Source organism: Pan troglodytes, chromosome 11 (genome assembly GCF_028858775.2).
Source record: "Pan troglodytes isolate AG18354 chromosome 11, NHGRI_mPanTro3-v2.0_pri, whole genome shotgun sequence".
NCBI lineage: Eukaryota > Metazoa > Chordata > Mammalia > Primates > Hominidae > Pan > Pan troglodytes.
This window is the reverse complement of record NC_072409.2, coordinates 11,454,144-11,469,663: the sequence shown is the minus strand read 5'-3', so window position 1 is coordinate 11,469,663 and position 15,520 is coordinate 11,454,144. Positions and strand designations below refer to the sequence as shown.

Here is a 15,520-nt window from a genome sequence, read left to right as displayed (position 1 = left end):
ATTATCACTAGGCCTTGAAGGCTGAAAGAGATCATCTCTTATTGGTGATTTGGGGAGTTGGGGGGCAGTTGGAAAGGGAATTTCAGGCAGAATGAATAACCCTTTGGAAAGACAGGTGATGTGCTCAGCAAAATTTAATACTACTTTTGGTGCCTGGTGCTCTTGAGAGAAGAAAAGGAGAACCTGCTCTTCCCTCAGTTCTGTGCTCTGCCAGAGCATCATTGCCAGGGATACTGGTACATGCCAAAGGCTTATCAGAAGTCAGTGTTTCATTCCCTTGCCGACTGGCAGCTGGGGCATGGTGTACAGTGGGCCTCAGTGTGATAGAAACGAACTGCAGTGGGTACCAATTTCAGTGAGGTGGAAAGCTTTCCTAAGTGCTCGTGTTTTTTCCAGTCTTCTCACTGCCCCTGCCAACATTGTTCCATCCCCACTGTCAGATTTCCCAGTAGTCAGCTCTGCCTTCACTCATTTACTCATTCATCAGTCTACTGTGCTAAATGCTGGAGAAATGATGAAGGGGACCTCGGCACAATCCAACCTGAGTCAGGCAGACATGTAAATAAATAGTAAACAAGAAGTGTTCAGGGGTGGGGGCGCTAGCGTATCAAGGAAAGAGTGAGGGTGAGGATGGGCAGAAGGCAAGGAGCATGTCCCGCAGAAGGGATGTTTGAATAAGGAAGCCAGGAGAACGGGGTGGCCAAGAGCATCGCAAAAGCAGAAAGATTCAGTTGCATATGGGTGTTTGGAGAACAGTGAGAAGTCTGTCATGACAGGAGAAGTGTATCTAGGTCTCTCCTGCAAGACCAGGACCAAAATCCAGAGGATGAGTGGCCAGGAAATACAAGGACCAGTGGTGAGGTCAGCAGCAGAGGAGGTGGCAAGAAAGGAAGAGCCTCAAGCCTGGCGGGGGTGAGAGATTCAGAGGCCTTGCACTGAAACCTGGCCATACAAGGCCTGGCATCTTTGAGGAGCATGGACACGTGTCAAGAGAGCCAGGTTGGGCCAGGCAGTTTGAGCTGGGCAGGAGACGGCAGTGAGGCTTGGAAGGGAGGCTTAGATGTGCCTGACTAAGGAGTATGAGCTTTATCTTGTTAGCCCTGAGCATTCACTGAGAGATTTAAAAAAACAAAAAATAGAGACAAAGTCCTGCTATGTTGCCCAGGCTAAAGTGCAATGGCATGATCATAGCTCACTGCAGCCTCAAACTCCTGGGCTGAAGCAATCCTCCCACCTTAGCCTCCCAAGTAGTTGGGACTGCAGGTGTATGCCACTATACCCAGCCCTCTGAAGGATTTTAAAAGGGGAGCACCATGGACAGATTTGTATTTTAAGATGTTCATTTCAACTGAGACAGAACCACCTGTAGTCAGGGAGACTAGTTAGGAGGATTTTGCAGCAGTCTGCATGAGGCAAGGTGGTCACACTGGAGAGAAGGGCAGGGCCTGATGTTATACTGGTTGTGAGGCTGCTGCAAGGGCCAAGATGAGAGGAAGCAGGCTGTAGTTGTGTCTGGAGAAAAGTGGGCTGCCCACTTAGGGAGCAGCAGGAAGAACAAGGGGCAAGGAAGGATGCCCAGAAAGTGGCCCTAGAGGTAGGAGGAGGCCTAGTTAAGTCAAGCAGAGTGATCAGCAATGTTGCCTGTAGGGAGGGAGGCCAGAAGGGCCAGAGACAGCCGATGGCCTGAAAAAAGGCTGAAGAACTCAGGAGGCCAAGGTGGGAGGACCACTTGAGCCTAGGAGTTTGAGGCCAGCCTGGGCAACATAGCAAGACCCCACCTTATCATCATCATCAGCAGCAGCAGCAGCAGCAGCATCATCGCTGAAGGACCAAAAGTCAAGAAGAGAGCAAAGCACAGATTTGGTTAGGGGAAGGGGAGGGAAGCCAGGAAATAATGGAGGGAGGAGGATTTCAGAGTTCAGGGTCTTTGAGGTGGTGTGGCTCTGGTGACTGTGCTTGAAGGTGTGATGGCAGTGCCTTTGTGAAGCACAGAAGAGGTTGAGGCATGGGGGCACCCAGAAGTGAGAAGTTTAGTGAAGTGTGTAGAGATGACAACAGGAGAATGGGAGGAGGGGAAGACTCAAGCCAGAGCTACAGGCAAGGGAGCATCATGGTGGGAGAGCATACAGCAGCGTGGAGGGGAAGTAGAGGTGTCAGGACCCGGCTTGGGCCTCCCTGAAGACAAGCTGTGGGCCTGGACTGTGGGCCTTGGAGGTGAGGAACCAGAACATCCCCAGTATCTATTCCTGGGTTTGAGGCACGGACCAGTTACTCAGTGTTAGTGGAAGGCAGGCCAGGGGTGGTCTGGGTGGGCCTGCTGTTCCTCTCCCTCTTCCTCATTGTCTGTGGCCCTGGAGGGAACCTGCTAAGTTCCTCCTAAGTGTGTTTTAAGGAAAAGGCAGTTCTGGTTAGAATGAGGAGGTGGGAGCAGCATTAACAGAAGTGTTTTGGGACAAAGGAGGCATTCTGCAGATAAAATACATATTCCTGTGGGACACTTACTCTAGAGGGATTCGATTTCACCCTCCCTGCATCAGGCTAGAGCTTGAGACCTTGAGCTTGACTTGACCAGCATCTGTTGGGTCCTTTTCTGGTTTGCAGAAAGGCTGGCCTGCCAGAATGGAAGACTCCCTGCAGAAGTCCACAGTTTCCTCCAGGCCACATGACACGTTGCAGTTCAGGAAAACACTGCCTGTGGGTCCAGGAACCTGACCCTCTGGCCTTTTGTCTGGATGCCGTTTGCCTGCTCTGAAGAAGCGGGCATTCCAGAAAGCCGAGGTCAATGTTGGACGTCGGACAAACCCTGTGTGTCTTTGCTGCTCCTTGGAATCAGTGTTTGGCCCTCGGAGAGGGAATAATGTGGCCAGCAGGCAGTCATTTGTAAAGTGGAGATTGGTTTCGCTGACATCATTAAAACCCTTCTCTCAGGTCACATGCTGGGCAGTTTTCTCAGACCATCTCTCTCTGCTACACCAGCCTAGTCTAATCCACTGCCATCCCTCCCCTGAATGATGGCAGCAGCCTTTTCATGTCTCCTCACATTGAGTTCCATCCCCCAGCCTCCTCTTTGGAACCAGAGACATCTTTCTAAAGCGAAAGTCTGACCATGTCCCTGCCCTGCTTAGCGCCCTCTGTGGCTACCCACTGCTCCTAGGATGCAGATCCGCCTTCATGCAGCCTCCCAGGCTCTGTGAAATAGGCCAGCAGCAGACCTCCCGACTCTCTCCTGCTCCAGTTCACCACTTTGTGTGCGCACCACAGCCTCCCTGGTGTTCACTCCTGTCTCAGCACCTCCGCACAGGTTGTGCCCTCTGCCTGGAATGCTCTGCTCTGCCTCCGGGAGATGATGAGCAGTCAGAGCTCCGAGGTAGTGCTCCTCCTTCTCATGCTCCCTCTCATAGCCGCCTCATACTTCTTACGTATGGCACTTTTCACCCTCGTACTGAAATATTACGACTTTTAAAAGTTTGAATTATGAGTTCAAAGTCTGTTTCCCTCCTGGTTTGTGAACTCCAGGAATGCAGAGATCATGCCACTACTCTTCATCCCTGACTCCTGTGATCTAATGCAGTGCCTGATGTTGTTTGTTTTTTGTCGAATACATTTAGGATGTAGCAGTAGTAATAATACTAAAATCCCTTGAATCCTTTCCACTTCTATGCTATCTGCCTCTCTTTGTTCAAAAAACTGGATTAGGTGGTAGGGGCAGTCTTGGTGTCCACAAGTTGGGGCCAAGGCATAGAAAAGAGGGCTCCCAGCATAAGACTCATTAGAGCTATCGTTACTTAGCACCCAAAGGCTAAACAGCTGTCTAATTTGTTACCGCTCTGAGTTCACATTTGTTATTTGCCCATTTTCTAGGAATTGGTCTGTTTTAACAGTTTCTTGTCACAATGGAAACAGAGTAGAAAAGGAATTCCCCCAACTCCATTCATTTCATGGTGGAGATAAGAGTAGGGGCTGGAGTTCCTCTCTGAGCCGCAGGATAAGACCTGCCTGAAGGGTGGGGAGAGGCTACTGGGGCAGGAGTCTGAACTGGCTGCACACACAGGCCAGCAGCACATTTGATCCAACACTTTGCAACTTTGAGACTCATTTTTTTTTTTCCTTCTTGAGCATGGATATGACATTAGTGTTGGTTAGAAACCAAATTTCCTTTTAAGTGAATAAATAACACAAAACAGAGCCTTTGGTGAACAGCTGTTTTCATCCATGGGGACTTGGTGCCTGGTTGGGATTTTTGTCTGCAAGGAAAAGAGGGTTTGTTTGAACTCTTGTCATAGGAACAACTACATGATCCCAGGAGGTTTGGGGTAGTGAGAGGATCATAAGTTTTGGAGGCAGGAAGGTCTGCATTTGAAACTTGGCTCTGCTACTCTGTAGCTGTGTGATCATAGGCAAGTTCCCTCATCTTTCTGTGTCTCTGTTTTCTTCTCTGTAAAGTGGAAATGATACCCATCTCATAGTGTTATGATGGTTAAGAAGATTGTGGAAGAGGGGGCCTAGAATGGACCTCGCACATGGCAGAAACTCACAAATTGTTTCTTAATTTTTGAGAGAAGTCTGGGAAGTAATAAGGAGAAAAGCAATAGGCAGCGCTGATAAGTCAAGCTGAGAAGGGCTCTGGGCTCAGCAGTATGTAAAGCTTCCCAAGGGTAGGACCTCATCTGTCATTGCTATATCCCTCATGGCAAGCAGTGTCTGGTACATGACAGGATCAATACTTGTCAATACTTGTTTGTTGAATGACAGGTGTGTAGAAAAGCATTTCCACCTGTATGGCTTAAAGCTTAAGAGCTTGGGCTCTGGAGAGAGAAGGACCTGGATTTCTATCTCTGTGACCATGGTCAAGTCACTTAGCCTCTCTGAGTCTCAGTTTCTGTATCAGTAAAATGGAAATTATAATATGACTACCTCAAAAGAATTGGACATGAGGACAGCATGAGATTATTTTCAGCGTTATTGAGGTATAATTTACATATGATAAACTATGCATACTAAAGTCAACAATTTGATATGTATGTATCTGTAAAACCATCACCATCTCAATATAATGAACATACCCATCACCCCAAAAATTTTTTAATACCTCTTTGCAATCCTTTCCTCCTCTTCCACTGTTCTTGAAATTAGGTAGGGTACGTCCTTAAAGTTTGTTATTCTGTTTCAAAATTGTTCTGACTATTCTAATCCTTGGCATTTCAATATGCATTTTAGGATCAACTTGTTAAGTTTTACCGAAGAAGTCTGCTGGGATTTTGACTGTGATTGTGTTGAATCTGTAGATCCATTTGGGGAGAATTGACATTTTAATGATATTGCATCACCTGAACTATGAAACACAATGTAACTCCATGTATTAAGGACTCATAACACAGTATATCACCTCATGTATGTAGGTCTTCTCTAATTTATTTTAGTAATGTTGTGTAGTTTGCATTGTATAGGCCTTATCATCTTTTGCCAAATATATGTAGGGTTTTCTACACAGATAATGATGCCTCTGTGAATAATGACAGTCTTGTTTCTTTCTGAACTGGATGCTATTGTTTCTTTTTCTTGCCTTGTTGCATGGGCTACAGCCTCTAGTACAATGTTGGGTAGAAGTGGTGAGTGCAGATATTCTTGGCGTGGTCCTGATCTTAGAAGAAAAGTGGCCTTTACTCATTAAGGATGATGTTTGCTGTTAGCAGTAGGTTTTTTCATAGAGGTCTTTTTATCAGGTTGAGGAAATTTCCTTGTATTCCTAATTTACTAAGAGTTTAATCTGGAATGGGTATTTGAGTTTTATCAAATGCTTTTCCTGCATCTATTGACATAATCATATGGTTTTTCTTTTTCAGTCTGTTACTTTAGAGAATTACATTGATTGATTTTTGACTATTAAACCAACCTTGTATTGCTGTGGTAAACCCCACTTGGTTATGATGAATTAATTATCTTTTTTGTATATTGTTGGATTTGATTTGTTAAAATTGTGTTTAGAATTTCTGCATCTGTGTTCATAATGGGGAATATTGATCCATGTTTTTCTTTTCCTGTAAAGTTTTTGTCTGGTTTTGGTATCAGCATAATGCTGCCCTCACAAAATGAGTTGAGAAGTATTCCTTCCTTTTCAATTTTCAAGAAGAGTTTGTATAGAATTAGTATGAGTCTTTCTTAAATATTTGGTAGATATCACCAGTAGAGCCACCTAGGTCTGGAGTTTTCTCTGTGGAAAGTTTTTTTTTTTCTTTTAAATACAGTTTATTTTTAAGAACAGTTTTAGAGTAAAAAGCTTCCACTTTAGCTCCGGTCTACAGCTCCCAGCGTGAGCGACGCAGAAGATGGGTGATTTCTGCATTTCCAACTGAGCTTTGAAGAGAGTAGTGGTTCTCCCAGCACGCAGCTTGAGATCTGAGAACGGGCAGACTGGTTCTTCAAGTGGGTCCCTGACCCCAGAGTAGCCTAACTGGGAGGCACCCCCCAGTAGGGGCGGACTGACACCTCACACGACCGGGCACTCCTCTGAGACAAAACTTCCAGAGGAACGATCAGGCAGCAGTATTTGCGATTCACCAATATCTGCTGTTCTGCAGCCACCGCTGCTGAAACCCAGGCAAACAGGGTCTGGAGTGGGCCTCTAGCAAACTCCAACAGACCTGCAGCTGAGGGTCCTGTCTGTTAGAAGGAAAACTAACAAACAGGAAGAACATCCACACCAAAAACCCATCTGTACGTCACCATCATCAAAGACCAAAGGTAGATAAAACCACAAAGATGGGAAAAAAAACAGAGCAGAAAAACTGGAAACTCTAAAAATCAGAGCACCTCTCCTTCTCCAAAGGAACACAGCTCCTCACCAGCAACAGAACAAAGCTGGACGGAGAATGACTTTGAGAGTTGAGAGAAGAAGGCTTCAGATGATCAAACTACCCCGAGCTACAGGAGGAAATTTGAACCAATGGCAAAGAAGTTAAAAGCTTTGAAAAAAAATTAGTTGAATGGATAACTAGAATAACCAATGCAGAGAAGTCCTTAAAGGACCTGATGGAGCTGAAAACCAAGGCACGAGAGCCACGTGATGAATGCAGAAGCCTCAGTAGCCGATGCGATCAACTGGAAGAAAGGGTATCAGTGATGGAAGGTGAAATGAATGAAATGAAGCAAGAAGAGAAGTTTAGAGAAAAAAGAATAAAAAGAAATGAACAAAGCCTCCAAGAAATATGGGACTATGTGAAAAGACCAAATCTACGTCTGATTGGTGTACCTGAAAGTGACGGGGAGAATGGAACCAAGTTGGAAAACACTCTGCAGGATATTATCCAGGAGAACGTCCCCAATCTAGCAAGACAGGCCAACATTCAAATTCAGGAAATACAGAGAATGCCACAAAGATACTCCTCGAGAAGAGCAACTCCAAGACACATAATTATCAGATTCACCAAAGTTGAAATGAAGGAAAAAATGTTAAGGGCAGCCAGACAGAAAGGTCGGGTTACCCACAAAGGGAAGCCCATCAGACTAACAGCTGATCTCTTGGCAGAAACTCTACAAGCCAGAAGAGAGTGGGGACCAATATTCAACATTCTTAAAGAAGAGAATTTTCAACCCAGAATTTCATATCCAGCCAAACTAAGCTTCATAAGTGAAGGAGAAATAAAACACTTTACAGACAAGCAAATACTGAGAGATTTTGTCACCACCAGGCCTGCCCTACAAGAGCTCCTGAAGGAAGCACTAAACATGGAAAGGAACAACAAGTACCACCCACTGCAAAAACATGCCAAATTGTAAAGACCATCAAGGCTAGGAAGAAACTGCATCAACTAATGAGCAAAATAACCAGCTAACATCATAATGACAGGATCAAATTCACACATAACAATATTAACTTTAAATGTAAATGGGCTAAATGCTCCAATTAAAAGACACAGACTGGCAAATTGGATAAAGAGTCAAGACCCATCAGTGTGCTGTATTCAGGAAACCCATCTCACGTGCAGAGACACACATAGGCTCAAAATAAAGGGATAGAGGAAGATCTACCAAGCAAATGGAAAACAAAAAAAGGCAAGGGTTGCAATCCTAGTCTCTGATAAAACAGACTTTAAACCAACAAAGATCAAAAGAGACAAAGAAGGCCATTACATAATGGTAAAGGGATCAATTCAACAAGAGCTAACTATCCTAAATATATATGCACCCAATACTGGAGCACCCAGATTCATAAAGCACGTCCTTAGTGACCTACAAAGAGACTTAGACTCCCACACAATAATAATGGGAGACTTTAACACCCCACTGTCAACATTAGACAGATCAACGAGACAGAAAGTTAACAAGGATACCCAGGAATTGAACTCAGCTCTGCACCAAGCAGACCTAATAGACATCTACAGAACTCTCCACCCCAAATCAACAGAATATACATTCTTTTCAGCACCACACCACACCTACTCCAAAATTGACCACATAGTTGGAAGTAAAGCACTCCTCAGCAAATGTAAAAGAACAGAAATTATAACAAACTGTCTCTCAGAACACAGTGCAATCAAACTAGAACTCAGGATTAAGAAACTCACTCAAAACCACTCAACTACATGGAAACCGAACAACCTGCTCCTGAATAACTACTGGGTAAATAATGAAATGAAGGCAGAAATAAAGATGTTCTTTGAAACCAACGAGAACAAAGACACAACATACCAGAATCTCTGAGACACATTCAAAGCAGTGTGTAGAGGGAAATTTATAGCACTGAATGGCCACAAGAGAAAGCAGGAAAGATCTAAAATTGACACCCTGACATCACAATTAAAAGAACTAGAAAAGCAAGAGCAAACACATTCAAAAGCTAGCAGAAGGCAAGAAATAACTAAAATCAGAGCAGAACTGAAGGAAATAGAGACACAAAAAACCCTTCAAAAAATTAATGAATCCAGGAGCTGGTTTTTTTGAAAAGATCAACAAAATTGATAGACTGCTAGCAAGACTAATAAAGAAGAAAAGAGAGAAGAATCAAATAGATGCAATAAAAAATGATAAAGGTATATCACCACCGATCCCACAGAAATACAAACTACCATCAGAGAATACTACAAACACCTCTACGCAAATAAACTAGAAAATCTAGAAGAAATGGATAAATTCCTTGACACATGCATCCTCCCAAGACTAAACCAGGAAGAAGTTGAATCTCTGAATAGACCAGTAACAGGCTCTGAAATTGAGGCAATAATCAATAGCTTACCAACCAAAAAAAGTCCAGGACCAGATGGATTCACAGCCGAATTCTACCAGAGGTACAAAGAGGAGCTGATACCAATCCTTCTGAAACTATTCCAATCAATAGAAAAAGAGGGAATCCTCCCTAACTCATTTTATGAGGCCAGCGTCATCCTGATACCAAAGCCGGGCAGAGACACAACCAAAAAAGAGAATTTTAGACCAATATCCTTGATGAACATTGATGCAAAAATCCTCAATAAAATACTGGCAAACCGAATCCAGCAGCACATCAAAAAGCTTATCCACCATGATCAAGTGGGCTTCATCCCTGGGATGCAAGGCTGGTTCAACATACACAAATCAATAAATGTAATCCAGCATATAAACAGAACCAAAGACAAAAACCACATGATTATCTCAATAGATGCAGAAAAGGCCTTTGACAAAATTCAACAACGCTTCATGCTAAAAACTCTCAATAAATTAGATATTGATGGGATGTATCTCAAAATAATAAGAGCTATCTATGACAAACCCACAGCCAATATCATACTGAATGGGCAAAAACTAGAAGCATTTGCTTTGAAAACTGGCACAAGACAGGGATGCCCTCTCTCACCACTCCTATTCAACATAGTGTTGGAAGTTCTGGCCAGGGCAATTAGGCAGGAGAAGGAAATAAAGGGTATTCAATTAGGAAAAGAGGAAGTCAAATTGTCCCTGTTTGCAGATGACGTGATTGTATAGCTAGAAAACCCCATCATCTCAGCCCAAAATCTCCTCAAGCTGATAAACAACTTCAGCAAAGTCTCAGGATTCAAAATCAATGTACAAAAATCACAAGCATTCTTACACACCAATAACAGACAGAGAACCAAATCATGAGTGAACTCCCATTCACAATTGCTTCAAAGAGAATAAAATACCTAAGAATCCAACTTACAAGGGATGTGAAGGACCTCTTCAAGGAGAACTACAAACCACTGCTCAAGGAAATAAAAGAGGATACAAACAAATGAAAGAACATTCCATGCTCATGGGTAGGAAGAATCAATATCGTGAAAATGGCCATACTGCCCAAGGTGATTTATAGATTCAATGCCATCCCCATCAAGCTACCAATGACTTTCTTCACGGAATTGGAAAAAACTACTTAAAAGTTCATATGGAACCAAAAAAGAGCCCACATCGCCAAGTCAATCCTAAGCCAAAAGAACAAAGCTGGAGGCATCATGCTACCTGACTTCAAACTATACTACAAGGCTACAGTACCCAAAACAGCATGGTACTGGTACCAAAACAGAGATATGGACCAATGGAACAGAACAGAGCCCTCAGAAACAATGCTGCATATCTACAACTATCTGATCTTTGACAAACCTGAGAAAAACAAGCAATGGGGAAAGGATTCCCTATTTAATAAATGGTGCTGGGAAAACTGGCTAGCCATATGTAGAAAGCTGAAACTGGATCCCTTCCTTACACGTTATACAAAAGTTAATTCAAGATGGATTAAAGACTTAAATGTTAGACCTAAAACCATAAAAACCCTAGAAGAAAACCTAGGCAATACCATTCAGGACATAGGCATGGGCAAGGACTTCATATCTAAAACACCAAAAGCAATGGCAACAAAAGCCAGAATTGACAAATGGGATCTAATTAAACTAAAGAGCTCCTGCACAGCAAAAGAAACTACCATCAGAGTGAACAGGCAACCTACAGAATGGGAGAAAATTTTTGCAACCTACTCATCTGACAAAGGGCTAATACCCAGAATCTACAATGAACTCAAATTTACAAGAAAAAAACAAACAACCCCATCAAAAAGTGGGCAAAGGATATGAACAGACACTTCTCAAAAGAAGACATTTATGCAGCCAAAGAACACATGAAAAAATGCTCATCATTACTGGCCATCAGAGCAATGCAAATCAAAACCACAATGAGATACCATCTCACACCAGTTAGAATGGCAATCATTAAAAAGTCAGGAAACAACAGGTGCTGGAGAGGATGTGGAGAAATAGGAACACTTTGACACTGTTGGTGGGACTGTAAACTAGTTCAACCATTGTGGAAGTCAGTGTGGCAATTCCTCAGGGATCTGGAACTAGAAATACCATTTGACTCAGCCATCCCATTACTGGGTATATACCCAAAGGACTATAAATCATGCTGCTATAAAGACACATGCACATGTATGTTTATAGCGGCACTATTCACAATAGCAAAGACTTGGAACCAACCTAAATGTCCAACAACGATAGACTGGATTAAGAAAATGTGGCACATATACACCATGGAATACAATGCAGCCATAAAAAATGATGAGTTCATGTCCTTTGTAGGGACATGGATGAAGCTGGAAACCATCATTCTCAGCAAACTATCGCAAGGACAAAAAACCAAACACCACATGTTCTCACTTACAGGTGGGAACTGAACAATGAGAACACGTGGACACAGGAAGGGGAACATCACACACTGGGGACTGTTGTGGGGTGGGGGGAGGGGGGAGGGATAGCATTAGGAGATATACCTAATGCTAAATGACGAGTTAATGGGTGCAGCACACCAACATGGCACATGTATACATATGTAACAAACCTGCACGTTGTGCACATGTACCCTAAAACTTAAAATATAATAATAATAATAAAAACAGTTTCAGATTACTAGCAAAATTGAGCAGAAAGTATAGAGTGTACATTCTGTATCTCCTGACCCCGTACATGCACAGCCTCCCCCACTATCAGCATCCTCCCCCAGAGTGGATTTGTTAAAATTGAAGACCCTACACTGATACAGCATCATCACCCAAAGTCCATAGTTTTCATTAGAGTTAATTCATGGTGTTGTGCATTCTATCAGTTTGACAAATATGTAATCACATGCATCTGCCATTATAGTGTCATACAGAATAGTTTTACTATTCTAAAATCCTCTGTGCCCCACCTATTCATCTCTTCTTCTCTCTTAACCCCTGGCACCACTGGACTTTTCACTATCTTCATAGTTTTACCTTTTCCAGAATGTCTTATAGTTAGAATCATATAGTATGTAGCCTTTTCAGATTGGCTTCTTTGATTTAGTAATAAGCATTTATGTTTTCTTCATGTCTTTTCATGGCTTGATAGCTCATTTCTTTTTAGTGCTGAATAATAATTTATTGTTTGCATATACCAAAGTTTATCCATTCACCTACTGAGGGATATCTTGATTGCTTCAAAGTTTTGGCAATTATGAATAAAGCTTCTGTAAAGGTTCATATGCAGATTTCTGTGTGAACACAAGTTTTCAACCCATTTGGGTAAATACCAATGAGAGTGATTGCTAGATCATTGTGGAAAGCTTTTAAACCACAAATTTAGTTTCTCTAACTATTCAGTTTATCTGTTTCTTTTTTAGTGAGTTTTGGTTGTGTTTTTCATTGAGCCTGTGCATTTTATCTAAGTTGTTAAATTTATTCCCATGAAGTTGTTCATAATATTCCCTTTTTATTCTTTTAATATCTGTAGGATCTGTCATGATGTCCCCTGCTCTCATTCCTCATATTGGTAATTTGTATCTCTTTTTTTCCCCTGGTCAGTCCAGCTAAAATTTACTAATTTTATTGATCTCAAGGAGAGCTTTTGGTTTCATTATTTTTTCTATGGCTTTTCTGTTTTCTGATCCATTGATTTCAGTTCATATTCTTTCTTCTGCTTACTTTGGGTTTAATTTGCTCTTCTTTTATAGTTTCTTAAGTAGAAGCTGAAGTCAATGATTTGAGCGCTTTCTTCATTGCTAATGTAGGCATCTAATGCTATAAATTTTCTTCTAAGTGCTGCTCTAGCTTTGCTCCTACGCATTTTGATATTTTGGGCCTTCATTTCCATTAAATTCAAATGCTTTCTAATTTTCCTTTTGATTTCTTTTTGACCCATGAACTATTAAAGATGTGTTATTCAGTTTCCAAATATTTGAGGAATGGCTAGGTATATTCCTGCTATTGATTTCTTGTCTTGTCTTGTCTTGTCTTTTTTTTTTTTTTTTTTTTTTTTTTTTGAGATGGAGTTTCACTCTTGTTGCCGAGGCTGGAGTGCAAAGATACGATCTCGGCTCACTGCAACCTTTGCTTCCCAGGTTCAAGCGATTCTCCTGCCTCAGCCTCCAGAGTAGCTGGGATTACAGTCATGCACCACCACCTCTGGCTAATTTTTTTTTTTTTTTTGTATTTTTAGTAGAGACGGGGCTTCGCCGTGTTGGTCAGGCTGGTCTCAAACTCCTGACCTCAGGTAATCCACCTGCCTCAGCCTCCCAAAGTGCTGGAATTATAGGTGTGAGCCACCACGCCCGGCCTCTGCTATTGATTTCTAATTCCATTGTAGTTAGAGAACATACTTTGTATGACTTAATTTAAATTTATTGAGACTAGTGGCTAAGAATATGGTCAATCTTGGTAAATGTTTGGTATGAACTTGAGAAAAAAGTAAGTTCAGGCCAGGCGTGGTGGCTCACACCTATAATCCCAACACTTTGGGAGGCTGAGGTGGGTGGGTTGCTTGAGCCTAACATAGTGAGACTCTGTCTCTACAAAACAAAACAAAACAAAACAAAACAAAACAAAACTTAACTGGGCATGGTGGTGCATGCCTGTAGTCCCAGCTATTAGGAGGCTGAGGTGGGGGGATCACTTGAACCCAGGAGGTTGAGGCTGTAGTGAGCCATGATTGTGCCACTGCACTCAAGCCTGGGTGACAGAGCAAGACTCTGTCTCAAAAAAAAAAAAAAAAGTAAGTTCACACTATTTTTTGTTCTCTTTTCCTTCTTTCTCTGACTTCTTTTTAATTAATTGAGCACACTTCATGATTCCACCTTAACTTCTTTATTGGCTTATGAGGTATAATTTCTTTAATTTCAGTGGTTGGTTTAGGGTTTTTAGTATATATTTTAAACTTATAGTCTACTTTCAAGTGATAATATACCATTTTATGTATAGTGTAAGACATTTACAACAGTGTATGTCTATTTACCTCCGTCCTATTCTTTGCAGTATTGTTGTCATACATTTTTCTTCTAAATATGCAATAATCGGGCTGGGCGCGGTGGCTCACACCTGTAATCCTAGCACTTTGGGAGGCTGAGTTGGGTGGATTACTAGGTCAGGAGTTCGAGACCAGCCTGGCCAACATGGTGAAACCCCGTCTCTACTAAAAATACAAAAATTAGCTGGGTGTGGAGGCGCGTGCCTGTAATTCAAGCTCCTTGGGAGGTTGAGGCAGGAGAATTGCTTGAACCTGGGAGGTGGAGGTTGCAGTGAGCCGAGATCGTGCCATTGCGCTCCAGCCTTGGCAACAAGAGTGAGACTCCATCTCAAAAATAAAAAATAAAAATAAAATATATATGCAGTAGTCTCTATATTGTTAATACATTTGCATTAAATGATAATCTGTTAAAGTCTATTATCTTTTAAAGAAATTTTTTAAAATGCATATAATCAGGTACACAAATCTTAAGGCTATAACTCAATGCATTTTTACAAAGCAAACAAACAATGTAGCCACCATCTGGATCAAGATGTAAAACATACCAGCACCCCAGAAGGCTACCTCATGCCCCCTCCAAGTCATCAACTATGTACAAATGTAACCATGATTCTATCACCATAGGTAGTTTTGTCTGTTTTTGAACTTTATATAAATAGAATCATAAAATACGTACATTTTTTCTGGCTTCTTTCACTTAACATTATATATGTGAGATTTATCATGTTTTTGTGTGTAGCAGGAGTTTTTTTCTTTCTCATTTTTGTGTGGTATTCCATTCATTGTATGAGTAGATCATATTTTATTTATATTTTTCAATGGTGATGGATATTTTGGGTTTCTGGTTTGGAGCTATTATGAGTAGTGATGCCACAAACATTCTTTTTTTTTTTTAATTATACTTTAAGTTTTAGGGTACATGTGCACATTGTGCAGGTTAGTTACATATGTATACATGTGCCATGCTGGTGCACTGCACCCACTAACTCGTCATCTAGCATTAGGTATATCTCCCAATGCTATCCCTCCCCCCTCCCCCCACCCCACCACAGTTCCCAGAGTGTGATATTCCCCTTCCTGTGTCCATGTGATCTCATTGTTCAATTCCCACCTATGAGTGAGAATATGTGGTGTTTGGTTTTTTGTTCTTGCGATAGTTTACTGAGAATGATGATTTCCAATTTCATCCATGTCCTTACAAAGGACATGAACTCATCATTTTTTATGGCTGCATAGTATTCCATGGTGTATATGTGCCACATTTTCTTAATCCAGTCTAT

At 41.9% G+C, this 15,520-nt stretch overlaps 1 protein-coding gene across 40 annotated transcripts in view; it reads left to right on the top strand.

The window, feature by feature from the left end:
* Positions 1-15,520, top strand: part of RALGPS1 (Ral GEF with PH domain and SH3 binding motif 1) — a 309,829-nt gene that overhangs the window by 72,964 nt on the left and 221,345 nt on the right. The window contains exon 5 of one of the 40 annotated variants that reach the window (XM_063788302.1): positions 2,602-7,149. The exons of 37 other annotated variants lie outside the window; for them this stretch is intronic. In XM_063788302.1, coding sequence (XP_063644372.1) covers positions 2,602-2,712 — 111 coding nt within the window. In that variant the 3' untranslated portion in view covers positions 2,713-7,149. Of the gene's footprint in view, positions 1-2,601; positions 7,150-15,520 lie in introns of those variants that run through there. 2 more of the 40 variants (XM_063788303.1, XM_063788301.1) reach the window with 2 other exon arrangements.